The 18,369-nt window shown below is 41.5% G+C and overlaps 2 protein-coding genes across 3 annotated transcripts in view; one reads left to right on the forward strand and one right to left on the reverse strand.

Annotated features, from left to right (window-relative positions):
- Nucleotides 1-2,319: 2,319 nt before the first annotated feature.
- Nucleotides 2,320-6,317, reverse strand: cdx1a (caudal type homeobox 1a). The gene is made up of 3 exons (XM_022189489.2): nucleotides 5,969-6,317; nucleotides 4,805-4,953; nucleotides 2,320-3,416 (listed from the first exon to the last, which is right to left on the reverse strand). The coding sequence occupies exons 1-3, from the start codon at nucleotides 6,315-6,317 to the stop codon at nucleotides 3,231-3,233; spliced, it is 684 nt and encodes a 227-aa protein (XP_022045181.2). The 3' UTR covers nucleotides 2,320-3,230.
- Nucleotides 6,318-10,899: 4,582 nt separating this feature from the next.
- Nucleotides 10,900-18,369, forward strand: part of pdgfrb (platelet-derived growth factor receptor, beta polypeptide) — a 32,178-nt gene continuing 24,708 nt past the window's right edge. For both annotated transcript variants that reach the window (XM_051954739.1, XM_022189490.2), the window contains exon 1: nucleotides 10,900-11,481. The gene's annotated coding sequence lies outside the window, so the exon portion shown is untranslated. The remainder of the gene's footprint in view (nucleotides 11,482-18,369) is intronic.

Consider the following 18,369-nt stretch of genomic DNA (forward strand, 5'->3'; position numbering starts at 1 on the left):
AAATTGCAGAGACTGGTTTATTCGCAAAGACATAAGTATCTAAATGAAACCGTGCTCTCATCATATAAAACTGTGAAATTATTATGTTTTAGAAAACTTGCACTCAGACATGTTACCTATTTTTGGTGGCACTTTCTCAACACATACTTACAAGAACATGAAACCACAGATATCACATAGATCAACTTCCCACTTTGTTCCTTCCGCTTCTCAAGAACCAACCTTTTATAAACGTAACCACTTCGTGTCTTGCATGCTACGACTCTGAAGATCGTAAGAGACAAACAGCTCGGTGAGAAAGGGCAGCAGCTAGTGGAATACAGTCTCTTGCATCAAGTAACTTGTTAAGTTAAACTCTTGACTCTCAGATATGTGCACGCACAGAGCAACTCATAGTGAACACTTTGGAGACTTTTTATATGGTCAGTGCTGTAAAGTGATGCAGGTTAAATCATCTGCCTTTTGGCGTGGGCGTCAACCCGGTCAGCAGGGTATGAGTAAACCTTTGGACCTCACACTCACTTTCTAAATAAAATTACACTGTATGACAAGCAGTAACTAACAGCCCTGACTTTTTCACAAGAGTTCAGTCGTTCAAATCCTGGTCAGGGAGCAGCTATCCAGTGAGGACCCTTAGGTAAGGTCCTTAGTGCTGCCTTGCCCACCTATCTCATGTTGTATCTACTCTCAGATGTTGGTCACTTTGGATAAAAGCGTCAGCAAAATGACACTGCAGAACAGTAGATGCACATTTGTCTATGTGATTTATACATATTCCAGTTCCTCTGTTGCAGTACTTCTTCTTTTTCTGCATTAACATATCTTACTGCGTTGTTAAAATGCCTTAAAATGCCTTTTATTTTCAATTTTTTGATATTTTCCTGTTGTTTAGTTTGTGACATCCTGTGCTTGAATTCGACCTGAGACGTTTCGATGTTTACTCGGCGTGGGTTTAATCAAAAACGAAGGCTGCCTGTTTGATTTAATAGTTTGGGGTTAAAGGTTTATAACCCTCTAACTGTTATTCAGCTGAGTCACGAATACAGTGCCATAAAATTGGCTTTTATGATCCATGATAGTTGCAGTGTCCTTAAACAACCACCTGAGATCCTCCTTGCCTCAACCTGCTCATCTGACCTGTCTGTCACGACCACTTTGTAATGAAATGGGCATCAAACTGTTCAGTATTATTTTGGCTCTTTCGATGTGTGTGACATATAAGTAATCTAAAGAGATTCGACTCTTCCATGTTAACTCTTGATTCTTGGAGCCACAATTAATCATTTATTTTTTGCACATGAAAGCCAGGTGATTTTATAAATGTCTTGAGATTTTCACGTGATCCTACCTCACCATGCCAAAGGTATTGAACTATAAAAACAAAACTGGTGCCAGTTCCTTGATTATGAGCATGCCCGCTTTTGACTGAGGAGAGCCTTTAGATAAAAGAGTTTTGACTTCGAAACAAGAAAATAGTTTGATTTCAAATAGTTGTATTCACTTGTTGTGTCACATTCATACAGCTGTTTAATGCAAGACAATATGTATATAAAGAAATGCAAAGTTAAAAGACAGCAGTATGACCTGTATTACTTTAGAATTTAATAGAAGTGAATGATACACGATTGAAGTCATCTTAGACCATAATGTCATTACATGAACGTACTTAATGGTGGGAGGGCTTTATTCTATCGGTGCATTTCTTCATTAGTAAACAGGACGTTTTTCTCTGCGGAAATGTTTCAGAAACTTGCGGCGGATGGACCCACAGCTTGTTCCTTTGGTCCACGCTAATGAACACAAAATATAACTCGATCAATAAAACCTCCGTGCTGAGCTGCTTTTCATATACTGTGCAGTTTGTAAACCATCACAAACTATCAAGAGTGGGCATTCTCTCTCTGCAAACACTGATCACATAACTGCGTACATTGCACTAAGTTGGTGGTTCAGTGGATTATTTAAAAAATAAACTGTTAACCCCCAGTGTTAATTTTTGCACACCACTTCTTCTTTCTCCCCTTGAAAGAAGACAAGAGGAACATGTCAAAGTGGGCCAATTTTTATCACATGTATAGCGCATACATTAACATTTCACAAATAGAGACAGTAAGTCTCAAAAAACTAGAGCAGCAGGGGCTTTCTTCACTTAAAATAGTCTTCCAGGTTCGTGAGGAGGCTGAATGTCTGGGTTAAGCGGCATAATGACTACATATCACGAGTCATGTGGTTGAGCAATCTGCAACTGTTTTTCAGGATGTGGCTTAACCCCGCTGTCTGAACATCTTACTCCATGGTCAGTTTTTTGTTAGCATGTTGTTCTGTTTTTTTTTTTTTTTTTTTTTTATTTTTGTTGTTATCACAGTGTTGTAGCTAAAACCAAAATAAAAAAAAATACTTTTAAGTCAAAGTCCCCTTGCTGTTTCTTAGTATTTGTTATCATTTCTGTGCTTTCACCCCATCACTTATGCTATATACAGCTGCCTTCTGAGCTGAAACCCATTGGTGCACAGTTTTTGAATGATACATTTCCATGACATATCCTACATCAATATTTCAACAGATAGAACTTTAAAACCATTGTTTATGATTTCTTCCCTTCTTTCATTACCAGAAACACACTCTGTTTCGATTTCCTGCAAATGCAAGTTGCCATAAACGCACACATTAGTGCCATTTTACTTCCCTAACAAAGTAAGTAATAGGTGGGGCTATGTTTTGATATAACTGGATCTGCATTATTCCTATTTATTTCCTACATATTCCCCCATGCACAGCGCAAATAGAGAGAGAGAAAGACACGCTAATCTTCTTCTCTTACTCAAGTAGCAGAAACTTGACTACACCTTAATGTGCACTGTTGCTCTTTTCAGCAACAGTTTGAGAAATTTCAGCATCTTTCCCTCTTTACATTATAGAGGGAAGTTCTAAAGGGGACATTTCACTGTCCTTAACAGTTCTTAAAGTTGACACATGCTCTTCATTGGTAACACTTTAAACTGTAGCGTGATGTTGAAAATGATTTACAGTAACTCAGTGATTGGTAAATGTCTGCTAAACATGATCAGTGTGACAGACATGTGGTGCTTGTCTTTGTAAAGTGGACGAGGTGCAGCATTAAAACACCATGTCAATGTGAATCACCTTCATTCATTCTGTGGTAAAAAAACAACAAAAACAAACACTATTTACATATCAGGTACTGTATCAGTCCTCAATGTGAGATCCACCTAGTATTCCTCTGATTTTATATCTGACAAAACGTCGCTCCTGGGGCTGGTGGTGTGGTGGGCGTCGGCGACTCCACCCAGCACTGGTGGAGTAGGAGTAGTTGTGGAAGCCTGCTGGGATTGCTGCAGCCTCTTCTTGGTGATCTTCCTCTCTTTGGCACGGCGGTTTTGAAACCAGATCTTCACCTGATGCACAAAAAGACAAGATATCAATAAGAAAATTTTCAAATTGTAGATAACTTCCTTTATGTCTTGCACATTTGTACACTGGCACCAACTGCAATGACTTTGCATTTTGTGGGAACTGGCTCTTGTTCTGCTTCATCTACTTCTGCTTAAGTTTTGCAATCTCAAACTTTCCCTAGCAACCACATTTCACGCACCCAAACTGGGTGTAGCAGCCGCTCAGCACTCAGCTGTGGGTTTAACAAGCTAAATGATCAGACGGGAGAAACAACAGCAACAATAACAGCATTATGTCAGCAAGAGTGGGTGATATACCATCAACACTAAAGTGTTTGGCCACAAAACCTTATGGTTTGTAGACGTCTTCTGCTAAAGCTGGCTCCTGGAGAGTGGGATTGTTGAAGAACATTCTGCTAATGTGTGCTGTGTGAACATTAGCTGTAAATTTACCTATAAGAGAAATACGCACCTGCATGGACCAAAGTTACTGTGCCAAAGTCTGTATTTGAGTAGCAAGTTTCCCAAATCAGTAAAATATAAACAATGTAAATCCCATGTTAACATACAACCTAACCACTTTGTGTTTTTGTGAACAAATTCAAAAGCATAAAACCCAGTGAGATTCTACGCAAAACTGCCACAAATTTCAATATTCTGCCTACAAATCATACACAATTATCTTTAATTTGCAGATATCCTCCTTAACACTCTAATTGAGGCATATGGGTTCTGTAAAGCATCTTGAGACAATCTGAATTGTAATTGCCGCTATATAAAAAAAAATGAATTTAACTGAACTCCCTCCTGAAAAGAACAATGTCTGTGCCGAATACTAGAAGGGAAACTTAAGAAAGTTTTGAAAGAAGAAATAACCCATTTGATTCTGATAAATGAATGTCATAGGTCAGAACACATGCTCTTCTTCAGTGGAGCACACTCTGGGGTTTGACAGCTACAACGCTCACGTGGTTTTTCTGATGCGATTTTCTTCTGCGGATGACGTCGGCAGTAAAAATACAGTATGTGATGAAGATGAAGCCAGCTGGTGTTTTTGAATGAAGTATTTTAAGTAACTAAGGAAACTACCCTTACATTCGCCATCTTCTCATAATGATAGCATTTGGGCTGCTCTTTTCTTCACATTCATTACATTCTCACCTGCACTGCAAGCCTTTGTGCACTTTTTCCCTTCATTTTCTCCTCTCTACTTCTAGTCCTCTCACCTCTCTCTGTGTGTCATTTGTTGCTTTGACTGCTACTGATGTTGTTGTGAAGCGCTTTGTGGTTTAAATGTGCCTGTACTTGCCACATATTCTGTTGATTGTGGTAGAATCTAGGTAACTGCGATTTTTCTTTTGAAAGCACAACAAGTCAACTATCAAACCAACCTGTCTCTCAGAGAGGCTGAGTGCCACTGACAGCTCCGACTTCCTCCTCATGGTGATGTAGCGGTTGTACTGAAACTCCTTCTCCAGCTCCATCCGTTGGTGGTCAGTGTACACAACCCTGTACTTGTCTTTAGTGCGAGTCTTCCCTCCTAAATCACACAAAACATCCTAGAATTAATGAAAATATGAACACAAGCTGGGATGATTTCCCGGCTCAATGGAAGTAAATGGGTGTGTTTTCTGTGTATGTGTGTTTCCTGCAATACAAACAGGCCAATAATATGTTAGTGAGTCACATGCAGAGCTGTGCTGTCTCCAAACAGATGTCTGGTGCCACGTTCAAGTCCAGGCGCCACTTAAAGCCTCATCAATTCTATTAATCACGCTGGTTATAACCAATGTAAAGACTCCCCACTGCATTGCATCAGTGGCTTTCTCTTATCACTCTCAGTGGTGTTTACATAGGTGTTTACACAGGCAGCTATTCATTGACACACATGTTCACACACGTAAGAAACTGAGTCAGAGTTATTGATTGGAAAATCTGAGCATGTGACGGCATCGATCGAGGCACACAAACACACAGACATGGGTAAGGCCCTCGGCTCAGTGGAAGTTTTGGTTTGGCATCTGCAGACTTCCTGCACTGCCGGTGTTATCTTCGGCTTACACCCACCCAGTGGACAGAGAGGGTGGGGAATGACACTTGTGCAGACTTCACGGCCTCCACTGTTAGCTTTGCATTGACATCTCGCTGGCGGAAGGGAGAGGTGAACAGCTTGATGAATGTGTGTGTGCAGTCAGTCTGAATTTACTCTTTGCACATGTTGAAACCGTTCCTCTTTTTGAATGTGTGTTTTAACATGTATGATAAGTCCGTTCAACTGTTTAAAGTTTGGTTTGTCATGTGGATTCTATCTAAAAACAAACTGAAGCGTTTGTTTGAGCATCTTCAAGCATAAAGTGAGTGTTTTCAAGAGAGGGCTTTTCCTGCTGACATTTAAAGTATCTGATATGTGATCAGCCTCTAGATAAACTAGAATATGTGCGTTCGCACTGATACACTTCAAAGAAAAGTATAATTATCATTTAGGGATTGGTCACATGCAAGTGTTTAGCATTATTTCCTTAAAAGATGCGGTGTAAGTGTGAGGAGTAAGTCACCTGAAAGTGCCTGTCTGGTGGAGTCATGGGGCCTCCTCCTGGAGCTGAAGTGGTCCTGCCCGGGGATGAAGCTGTACGGGGTGAAGGACCCCTCGCCAGCTGCAGAAGGGGTCCCGCTCAGTTCCGGAGCGGTAAAGGGGATCTGGGGGGCGCTGGGGCTCGAACCCGCGAAGCTGTACGGATACTCCTCCCGGGTGCCGTACACGGAGCTCCAGGCGCTGGCTGACAAGTCACCGACTCCAGAGACGTGATGATGATACCCGGCGAAGTCATACGAAGGTGAGATGTACTGACTGTTCAGGGGCAGCGCCTGAGCCGGGTGTCTCACCGACTGAGGGTTGGGGTACATGCCGGTGACCTCGTTCGACCGCTGGGGTGACTCTCTAGCAGACCTCGGTGAATCAAACCTCCGTGCGCATGTTAAGCCGGTTATTCCAAGCGGGCTCTGGCGCTCTGTTTCCACTTCAGCCTAAGGATAAGACTTATTACTGGCTACCTGTGCAGTCAGACTACACACCTTTATAGATTTACTGCCTGGGAGTTCAAAAGTATCACCGTGACGTCACGCCTTACCTGAGACCCACCTGGCTGCTCTTCTTGGCGAGCGCAGGACATTGCCCCCAATGTTGTACTATTGTGACCGATGGATAGTTGTTTGATAAGGCCATTATGTGCGCTCATGTTTACAGGGCTCATGTGATTGACTGTAAATCTGACGGGCAGCAGTAGTGGAAAAGTTATAAAAGGAAAAAGTCTGGCACTGGGCACGGAATAGCTCCTAGCTGTAATCTGAATTTGAAAGTTGTAAATCTAAAATTTTAATTAAAACCCATGCATGCCATGAGTGCAAAAAAACACACAGGCACAAATGCACATTTATTAATTTTATTTAACTTCCAGGATACTTTCTAACAGAGTTTCTAGTTGTTTTTCTGCACTGTCAGCCTATGTGTGCTAAAATCACCATAACTGCAATTTGTTTTGTTTTTGAAAACTTCCAAACGTCCAAATATGTGTATAGATACTTGTAAAAGTAGCAGGGCACTATCTATGACAGAGAACATGACTGACTTATCCTTAGTTGTGGATATGGCCGTGCCTGCCTGATATACAGGGTGTCCCAAAAAAATTGACATCATTCATTTCGCAGGCCAATAATTTTGGCAGTTCTTGTTGAAATGACCTCAAATTTTGTGTATGAGCAGTAGACACAGAACAGAACATGACACACTGCTCTCTGATGTATTAATGGCCCTGCCTTCATGATACACATTGTGTTTAAGTATTAGTGTTATTATTTCATGGTTGTTGTATGAGCAAGCATGTAAATCATACAGCTGTATTATTAATGTGGAAATGATTTTCAAGAAATTATATGTTGTTGAGTTTAATACACACTTCAAAATGTACAGGTCCAAGAAAACTTTCCATAAGATAATGGTTCAAACATGAGGAGGACTGATTTTAAAATTGTTTTTTTGTTTTGTTTTCCTTTATGGTGTGACAGTAAGGTGAAGGAGCTGGATGACAAATTCAAGAGAAAATGAGTCTTCTGTGAGTTGTTGTCGTTGATATTAGTTGAGGTATCTCGGAAAAAGCAAAAGCATCCTGCATATATTCTACCATGTAAAGTCTGCTGCAGTGTTTGTCTAACACAGAAATGCAAATACAGACCATTCACATGAAGTTTTCAGTCCACAAGCAGAAAGGTACAAGTCAGTGGGTTTATTGTCCACCATGTCATATAACAACCACATGAGGGCAGCAAAAATCTGAATAATCGCAGATAATTTTACCGGTCTTGAGTTCTTCAAAAACCATTTGTTGCTCCCCGAAAAGATGTACAAAGTTCATTCATCATCCCACCTGTTGCAGGATTTGTGTCTTTTCCAGGTTCAAGTGACATCGTGCTTTATGCTGAGAATCCCACTCATGAAGTTTGTTTATGTGTTTGCCTACATCTGAATATATAAAACCTTCATAAAAGATTCATGCCACTATCTTGGTCAAAACAGGCGTTATCAGCTACATCATCTACCAGCTGTTTGTATGAAACATTTTAATGGAGATGAAAGTGCTACTGGGCTGAACATTAAGGAAAGTGCAACATAAACATCATAAACATCACCTCATGTACAAGCTGGAGAGTCAGATTGCCTCACGTAGCTTTAAATCTTGCACCAAAAATATATTTAAACAATATGACCTCAAAAAAGAACCTTGCAGTCAAAGCATCAGGCACATATCTGCCGCCGTGTGCCAAAAATGACAACCTGAGGTGGGATGTGTAAATCTTCAGTGTTTATCTCAATGAGGGGTTACTTTATGGGGACGATCCTATATGTAGAGATTCACTTTAAATAGTGCAGCATGTTTCTTATGTTGAAGTGCACTGAGGGGGAACTAATAAGAGGCCTGTCCTCTGTTTACCATTTCTAAAAGCTCACATGTGTTGTAGAAGGAGCTGCTGTTCAGGCGCTTCATCTTTTACTCTCACTCCACATAAAGCCTGCAAATGACAGAAGGTTCCGCTTCCTCATGGCAGCTGCATATCGAAGTTATTTAAATACCATACAACAAGCAGGACTCAGCACCCACAAGTGTTTTTTTATAGATTGTGACATCTGTATCTTCTCTCAGCATGTCTTCATTAAACAAGGCGAGAAGTGAACTATCTTAAAACCTTCATTACAGCTGAGTCAGCTCAGCCTGAATTCAGCTGATCAACCACACACTGACCTCATGCTAATATTACATACTATCCTTCTGTTGTTTGTCCCCTATTTCAGTTGCTCTCCTTTTTATCAGCGTTGTGTTTCTTTGCATGCAGTAAAAGGCAGACAGGATGTGAGTGCAGCGAGGGGATGAGGATGGTTCCAGGTCAGACTCCAGCATCTCTGTGATTATACGGTCAGTGTTTTGTACTTTCTCCTGCTCATCTTGTATTCTCTTTTGGGATGTTGTCGTTGATTTGGACTGTAACTACTGATTACATACTGTATATTGTCAATTAAGCTGCTTGTTATTTTCTTGATAATTTGTATTTTCTTTAAACTGTAAGAAAAATCCTATAATCATTCTTTCAACTCGAAGACGAGATGCCCGAAATGCAAAGTTGCTCTATTTACTATCACATTAGACAAAGACAAAAGGAAACTCTTTACACTTAATTTATCAGAGTTGTGGCTGATTCTGCTAAGCTGTTATTGGCTAATGGTTTCAGCTCTAAATTTAATTTCTTCTGCCTCATACTATTTAGATTGCATTGTTTCTGAGTGGTTATGGTAACGACTGTTGCTGTTGTTGTTCTTTATTTGCAGCTCATTTTTAAGTTTAGCCCTTAATGATGTCATCTGAAAAAAACCCTGAGGAGCCTTGAGACTCGCAAATCTGTTATCCGCACAACTTGAAATAGACGTGGCCCCGGATCAAAAACTGTATTGCTTCATCCGTCTTCATCTACCAGAGGTCTGTTAGGTTCAGCTGCAGGTCCAGGCCTCAGTGACGGTGCTTCCTGTCTTTACCTCCCTGCCCCCTACTAGGGGCCTCCACATGGGGCCTCGATAACTCCTGGCCTTATCTGAACCCCAGCAAAACAACAAACTTGCCACAGCATTAGTGTGGTTGCACTAGTTGCACTCCAGCCCCAGAGAATCCGCTCTTTAGCTGCTCAGAAAAGCTCAATAGACTCTGGATTGTTGCAACAGAACATCTTGGAGTCCAGTTTGTTAAGAGCTGCGCCGCTCTGTCAAGCTGTGGGAATAAACAAGGACTGCTGCCAAATATAAAAGCAATAGACACCCTTTGTTGTGCATCTCTGTGACACTCTATTCTCTCGCAACATGCGCAAAATTATAAATGGTAATAAAATGCAAAGACCTCCTAAGATTCCTAAACTTTCGGCGTTGCCATCCAGTATGTCCTGTTGGAGCTGCACAGGAAGCTGCAGGATGTTTAGACAGCGTGTGAGTTATCTCCAGCAGATAAAGGATTGTGTGTGGAGGAGTATTTGCATATGTGACAGTTGTGTTTAATTGCTGCATTACTACCTTTAATCTCTCGTGCCTACATTTTCATAGCAGTCAGACACAGAGGAGTGGATTCATGGGGTCAAGTTGGTGGGTTAAGAACAGATTTATCTCAAGAAGTGTGATCTACGTGGGTAGATTTGGCTAGACGTTAAGGTGGGACTATCCCGCGTGGTGTTGCTCCCCTCCTATCTAATAACCAGGAGCTTAACTGGCTCTCTAATTACTGCTAGCAGGGCTTTTAGTTTTACCCTCACAATTAGAGGAGAACATGTTACTGTCCAATTTAGCCCCTCTTCCCTCCTCTCCTCCTCTGTCTGCGCCGGCTCGCTTTGTTGGAGAGAAAAGGCCCTCGTCAGCTGCAGGGTCCCATTTTGAATTTCAAGCCGTCCCCTCATATCCTGGGAAAGGATGAAATTAGGAAGAGAGCCAATATTGAGCGCAGACATATTTGCATGGTGTGCATGTGTTTGAAAGAGAGGCAGGATGAAAGAGCAGAGAGAAGAGGCAGAAGGAGGGGTGAGGACAGTGGGAGGCGCTGAACTTTGGAAATGATGGAAAAGAAATTTAAACATGCTAGAAAAATATATGTAACTTATAGGAAAACTAACTTTGTTTACCAGCTTCTACACCTGAATCTAGCTGTGTGATTATGTAAGTGAGGTTATTTTTCCTGAGAAACTGAGACTTCCATGTTTGTTTCCAAAGCAGGCTACCATAAGCTCTGCCAAAACCTTTTTTTTTTCCCTTTCCTGGCCCTCTCACTCACTCTCTCACTCTTTCTCTTTCCCTTTTTATTGTGTTTGTTGTTTTATGGAGGGGTTAGATGCGGTCCAGATTGCTGTTGCCAATAGAGACTGTCTCAGTTCACCTCCAGTTGCTCGCCGCTCCATTCATAAACAAATCACTCCAGTTTGAGACCTCTGAGCTGCTACCTAAGAACAACAAGCAGAACTTGATCTGTATTTTGAAGTTTTCCCCCCTCTCGTCTGTTCTCTTCGCTCACTTATTTTTTGAAACTTGCCTCTCCTGCCTTTTTTTTTTGCTCACTATTCCCTCCCTTTCTCTGCTCAGCCTCAGAAGGGCCGGACCACTGACACTCTGCTCTGTGTGAATCTGTCAGGGAAGGAGTGTGTATGTGTGTTTCTTCATTGGGATCATTTTTTTTTCTTTCTTTCTGAGTGCTGGGCAGGCTTTTTTTCTACATATGAGAGAGAGAGAGAGAGAGAGAGAGAGAGACCCCCATGGTGCTGTGATTTGACTAAACAAACAGCCGGGCTCAGTGCGGTACCTCCTCCAACAGACTCCTGGGACAGCAGAGATTAACCTCAGACTCTGAACATCTGAGGGATCTATACATTTGAAGCAGCGGCCCCTGTCGAGACAACCAGCGGGAAACTTCTCCTCTGATTTCCTTCTGTTGGCCCACCAACCTCCTCGGACAGAGAGAGGAGACTCGTCTCTGCTTCTAGGATCAGCCTGAAGGTAAGAGGTGTTGCTTCTCTGTCACTGTCAAGGATTTTCACTGTTAGTCACGGCTGCCCGGCAGCTGCTGGCAGAAGTGAAGATGTGCTGTACAAAGTGGTGACAATTCACTTGGCCCACTGTGACAGATTTCATTTCACAGCCATCTGACACAGAGAGGATGTACTTCATCCTTCATAACACTGCACTCAAAGTTCATGTAGCTTTCTGAAATTAAATCAAAAAGATGATTTGATACAAGTCAATCTGGACAAGCCTAAACTCTGTTTTGTTGTGTGATGTTGCTGCTAGTTAATGTGTCTCTGTTGGTGGGATTTGTCACCCGCGTACTTGAATGTGTACACACCAGGCATTACAATGTGGAAGAGAATGAGCAACCTGTTCAAACATCAGTATGGTGATGGCTTGCATCTCTGTACACAGACACTCCTTTACTCTTTACACAACTTTAACACTGTTTACGTTCTCACTATGAGAACACGTTTGACAAGGTGTCCCAGGGTCTTCAATACACACACACACACACACACACAAACACACACACACTGGACTTTATAGTGCAAGTTGTTTGTATGCGCTCCACTTTGTGCTTCATTGCTAAAGGGCTTGTTTATACAGCCCTCTTCAGTCACCCTGAGTGAACTGACGGTCCTCAACGCTAAACCATCGGTCTCTTTCCTCCCCTGTGAATGGCCCTAACAGAATCAATCTTCTCCGCAGTGCTCGCTGAAAAGACCACGGCTGTGCATTATTATCAGACGTGGCGTCGCTCACTGTCACCAGCATCCTCTTTAGCGCTGGATGGATTTCCTTTGAGTGATAACACACACCAGCCGAAATGGATAGCTTTATGCTTTGGTCACACTTTTCCCAGCACAGACCTCTCACACACCGCCTGAGGAACACGGACATAAACAACCTGTTGAATGATCTCTTCACATTCATCACAGGGGAAGCTTTTAGTACCTGCAGTGAGTTACATTACGACTCTGTGAGCTGTTTCATGGCTGGGACACATGTGGCATGCATGTCTTTTCGCTCTAATTTGCCATATGTCTTGCACCTGAAAGCCTCCCCACTTCCCTGCCATGTATGGCTGCTGCGGTATTTAAGTTGTTGGGTTGCTTAACTGCACATCAATCTTCAGTATACAGATGACCTTCTTGATATGAGAGTGTTTGCATTAGCAAAGGTTGTAATCTAAACATTGCTGGCATGTGTTTCGTGCATGCTGTTCTCCTCCTCTACATATAGAAGGTTCCTTTTGAAGTTTCTGATCCTCTCTGGCTCGGTGGATATTTCGGTCCAGGCATTGTCTTAGTTCTGTTGTTGTAGATGAAGTGCTGGAAAGCTGCATGCATGTCATACTTTTACCATCAACGGTATTAGACTCTGTTGCATTCATTTCATAGTTCTACCGCCGGCTGAATGTTTCTGCTCAGTGTTTCACGGCATCTACTTAAAAAGAGTAGATGTGATCTGACAGTTCTTCACAGCAAGATTTGCAAAACATAGTGAAGTTTAATTTCTCTTCTGATCAGTGGGGATTTTCCTGCCTGTGCGTCAGGCTGCTGGTATGTACTGCAGCTCTTCTCCCCGGCCCCTGATGCTGTGCAGCCCAGTCGGCTCCATTCCTCTGGCCCAGACCTAATCCTTCGTCATCAGCTGTTTCCTGGCTCTCCGGGCTCTTTGCATGCCAGCCGCTTTGAGAAAATGTGCTTCACATTATGACCATGCAGAAAACATGCCAGGAGTCTGATTCAGCTCACATGTGCTCCAGAGCGCCGATATGTAACAGTTTGAGCTCGGCAGCAAGTTCTGAAACACATTGATCTCATTCTGTCCGCTTGTGATTTATCCTTCATGCCATGAGCTGAACACACAGCTGCCGAACAAGCGAGATCTGAGAACCAGTGTCACAATGTTTATGTCTGGATGAAATACAGAGTTTAAAAACTTATTTAGAGCACGCATGAATAGTAATGCAGTGATTAAGGAGTGCATGTTTTATATCTGGTGATTGCTGACTCACTCACTTGTAGTTTGATTCATAATTTGTCATTCATTCTTTTTTACTGAGCTGTTGTTTCTTTGCATGACTATGAGAGTTGTGCTCCACTGTACGTCACTTCATCTTTATTGTTGTGTTTAGACTTTATACTGTAGTCTTAAAGCTTCAATGACAAGCACTAAGTGGTGCTGCAATAAAGCATCCTGTACTGCTGCCCGTTCATCTGGCCTCCCCCTTGTTCCCTCCTTCTTTCCCTCCCACCCACTGACACAGAGCTGACAGGCAGCTGCATCTCATCTTCAGCCAGGAAGCAAAGCCACTCCTGCAGGACGAATCGTTCAGGAAACGTGTATTTTATTTTATTTTATTTTATTATGCTTTATTTTCTATTGTTAGAATACTAGAGTTTTGAAAGGAAGTCACACAAAACACAAAGAAAAGTGCCAAGCAACTGAGAAGTCATCTAAGCACATTAAAGGGGTAGTACAAAAACTAAGTACACTTACTCATATACTGCACGTAAGTACAATATTGAGGCACTGTATTGGAGTATTTTCCATTTTATGGTACTTTATTGTACTTCTTCTATCATATGCTTCTAGTTTTTATTCCACGGTATGAATAGTCATTTCATTTGAAAGCAAAACTTCTAAAAAAGAAAAACGTAGACTGCTCAAGAATTATGTTTTGTCATAGATTAAACTGCCACTTTGTCACATCCTTGTTTCTATGAATCAAGATTTAACAACATTTCCATCAGAATGACAGAGTGTCTGTTTATATTTGGAGGCAACTGTCAGTAAAATCTGAGTGTTAAAGACTATAAATAGCATTTCCTGCTTTTGTCCACTGAAGTTTAACTTCAATGTTGAATATCATCCATGTCATCAAACTCCCATCTCTGTGCTTCACTGTCAGGACTATGCAGTCATTGTGGTAGTCCTGGCCAGGTTCCTGCCAAACATGCTGGACTCCACCTGAGTAGAATTTATTTCGCTCTTCCAGCCAAAGAATGTGTCCCAGTACTCATTAGTATTATTCATTAGGATTATTTTTATGCTGCTTTGTGGTTTTGTGCTGAAGACCAAGCACGTTTTTTTCCCCTTTAAAGTATCCACAGAGTTACAATTTCCTTTTGATTATCTAAAACTGTCATAGAAACTCTGATTTCCACTGATCTCCACCTTTGCCAAGTCTTGTCCATCAGCTTTTTCAGGGCTATATTGTGTAAAAATTGCATTTTTCATGGCATCATTTGGGGAGGAGAGCCACTGAAGCCCTGATTTATGATACTATGGTCCGTTATAAACCGCAATTACTGCTGCAGTGGTGTTTTCACTGATGTTGAGTTGGTCAGTGATGTTTTTGAATTTCTTTGTCAGTTCTTTGCCATGTAGAAACATGATGCAGTCAATCAGGACAGCTCTTAGGGCCTAAACTGAAAACATTCTGTTGTTCTCAGGTCATTTTCATAAGTATCTCAGTGCAGCTATGCTTATTGGAAATCATGATAACAGAAGTATTCACTTTTGTCCTTGAAAGGACATACACGCAAAACATGAAAGTATTCCTTGGGTTTGAAGCAAAATTAAGAACTTTGGCATGTAATGGAATGTTTTTACGTTGTGGTTTCCTACTTTTGCTCCAGTGAAGAATTTGGCTGTTTCTCTCTCCTCTCTGAATTTACTACATAAGCAACAATACAGATTTGAAGCAGGAAATTTTGGTCTCCATCAGATTCTTTCAAAGCACCATGCTTGCTCTCTGGAGTTTGTGCTGTCCAGTCTCCAACACAAACACACTGGAATTAGTGATACAGTGCAGAGTGGGAAAAGAGGACAAAGAAAAACAGTCTGCTGCTTTTACAAGATAAGAAATTTCAGCAAAAAAGAGACCAAGCTGAATTTTTGCTAAGTTCTGGTTCTGCAAGAGTAGAGATCTATAAGGTAATATCAGATATGCAAACTTTACATAAGATAACATTTTCCCAGAGCTGCACAAATAGCATAAGTGATCACCTGGAATTGTGATTTTCTGTCACTGTTATTCCTAATTTTCCCTAGAAAATGCAATTGAAAACCAGCCAGTCCTAATTGTTTTCAGCTGTTTTAGTTTCCTTCTTTTTTGGGGGTGTGTAACTGTGGAGGGGCTGGATGTATATGAAGGTGCAACTCATTTCTTAGGAGACTGAAGATCTGATACCCTCTAGCTTTTCTTGCAAAGGTGTCAGGAAAAAGGAGTGTTGCACCGTCTGCATAAGTTGCATATACCTGTGTCCCCTTTGAGAAAGCAATTTGAACTGACTGGCACATATAAAATTACCTTCTTACTGGTAGCAACTCGAGATTTTACTGCTTAGGGTACAAATACATGACTTCAATGACAGATGCTGCTTGAGTTTTTTTTTTTTTCCTTAAAATATCGATATCCCTTGTTGGTCGTTTAGGTTCCCAAATTAGTAGAAAATTACATGATTATACTGATATCAAACACTTCCCACATCCAAGGTTGTGATTCTACAGAAATCAGTTTTACCCAGAAGCCCTTTACACACACCCCACCTCCCCCACCACGACAAACAGCATTTACAGCACTGTTTGAAAGGGAACAAACCAAAATCCGCAGTTTCCCAAACATGTGTTGCCTCAGCATGAGTACACAATCACTTTGGTGTCTCAGATAAGACCTCACAAGCACTGGTTTCAAATGCCAAACCAAAAGACGCTGAAAAGAGTTTGTGAGCAACTGTAATAGTAGATTTTTTGGCGCTGATAATGCAAGCTTGAGATGGCTTCAGTGCAGCTTTAGCCTCTTAAGTTACACCACACAAGTGGCTGCTGTCAGACTGAGAACTTTTCGAAGTTCATCGTCCAGCTGTGCAACTGTGAAATGTAGCTCGGGGTCACTGCAAGGGAGTCACAGATTTTGACAAACTACTTCTGTCAGCCACATATTGTCAAAACAAATGCAGACCTCTCTACTGCCTCAGTATGTCCCAAAAGTCTTCCACCAGAAATGCCAAAAATGTTGTGACGCAAAAGGTTCTGGAGTGGAAAAATATGTGGGGTATGATATCTATATTGTTTTGACAGAAGTGAGTCAGAGGATATGAGGTCAAAATTACACGTTTTATTAAAGCTGCTAAAATCAATAGATATATATGGACCAATACAGAAACGAGTCAAATGTCAACAAGAGTGATCAGTTGTACTTAACTCACAGATAATTATCACTTATCTCTTCTTTTCCTAAAGCTGTACCCAACACTGTGGCGTCTTTCTGATTTTTATTTTGGCTTTCTGACCCACTTCATTACTGTTTTGGGTAATTTTTTCATATCATCAGGGTTGTTTTTTATCACAGCAGACTGTTGTTTTTAGTAATAAGCTCTTAAACTCACTACACGCGACCAGCTCAGCAGCAGATTGCAGAAAAAAAACAATGTTTATAACTAGTTGGTTTAGATAATGGAACCAGACGTTTCCCTGAGGCAGTGGTGGAGACCAAAAACAGAGCAAAAAGAAGAGTGAGTATTAGTTTTATATTTGCAGAGGGATTAGAAAACAGATTTCTAACCAACTTTACAAATCAGCTCAGAGGTGATGCTTGACTTTCTCAGTCTGCGCTCTTGTCTGCAGTTCTGTTTTGCAGCCTCGTTAAACATCACCAGTCACAGCAAATATCTTCACAATTCAACGTCTGCTTCTAGCCGAGTACAGATCAAATAACCGGAAGCATCTTTGCTGTGCCTGTTTTAACGAGAATGCTTTGGGCCAGACCCAAGGGTCTGCAAGCCAGTGGGAAGAGATGTGAGGTCGGTTACTGATTTTGATCCAAGCTATTTTAGTTTTCATTCAAGGACTGCTATTATGTCAGGTTACTAAGTTCTGAAATTTTTAAGGTGTTTTCTGAGATGTAGTAATATCATTTCTACTGGGAAACCAAATTTGATCTCAGACTTGAAATAAAAATGTTTGTTGCTGCCAGTTTGTCTGTAGGTAGATGTTTGATTCACGTTTGTCCACAGAGGCACAGAAATAAATAAATGAATATGCCATATATGAACAAAATGAGGACATGAGTTTTTCCTTTGAGTAATTGGCATCTCTTCTGCCACCATGTTGCTGTCAATCTTGCAGTGTTCCCTATTTGTTGACCTGTGAGTTATGTCACAGTACAGTAAGTCGTCCTGTGTAATCATCAGAACCCAGATGAGCTGCTGTTGTCAGCAAGATCACTGCTCTTCAGATTGCAAATGTTCCTCCCATCCTGAGGAGTCAGGACTCCCGAGGTGACTTGACAAGTTTGAACTGTCTGAGTACGGGAATTGAGGAAGACCTGTTGTGTTTAGAGTTTGTTTCTGCTGGCCCCAAGTGGCCAAAAAAATCTAGTAATGTTGCTTTAGACGCCACATACTGCACCAGGAATGTTTAAACAAAGCAAATCAAAGCAATTTTGCATTGCAGGGATATTTCTACATGTATGAAGATGTATGAAGTCTTGCTGTCTTCCTTTATAGTCTGAAAAATCCATCTGACATGAGCACTGGCTCCGCAGGAAGATTGATATACTTAAGCATTTCCTGCTTACAATAACTCACGTATTCTGACAGCCTGCTAGTTACACACAGAGATCACAGCTGAATTTTTCTTCAGCCTAGGGTTTATTAGTCATTTTTACAGCTCTGGTAATGTATAGTATTTGTATTAGTCATGACGGAGGTGGTGGACGTGGAGTGGGAACAGTTCATCGAGGGTCTGCTGCCGAGGGACCAGAAGGTTCTCCTCAGGGGGGATGGTCGGTCCAAGATGGGTGATAAAAATGGAGGTTTGTTTGAACAAGGACACCCTGGGTCATTTTTTTCCCACATAGCTCGC

Source organism: Acanthochromis polyacanthus, chromosome 10 (genome assembly GCF_021347895.1).
Source record: "Acanthochromis polyacanthus isolate Apoly-LR-REF ecotype Palm Island chromosome 10, KAUST_Apoly_ChrSc, whole genome shotgun sequence".
Lineage (NCBI taxonomy): Eukaryota > Metazoa > Chordata > Actinopteri > Pomacentridae > Acanthochromis > Acanthochromis polyacanthus.

Bases quoted from the DNA above. Each gene is read 5' to 3' on its own strand.
- cdx1a (XM_022189489.2), bottom strand. From the start codon at position 6,317: ATGTACCCCAACCCTCAGTCGGTGAGACACCCGGCTCAGGCGCTGCCC. The intron at 4,954-5,968 runs GTGACTTACTCC...TGTGTGATTTAG, and splicing joins CACCAGACAGGCACTTTCAG to GAGGGAAGACTCGCACTAAA. The intron at 3,417-4,804 runs GTTGGTTTGATA...TTTGTGCATCAG, and splicing joins TCAGCCTCTCTGAGAGACAG to GTGAAGATCTGGTTTCAAAA.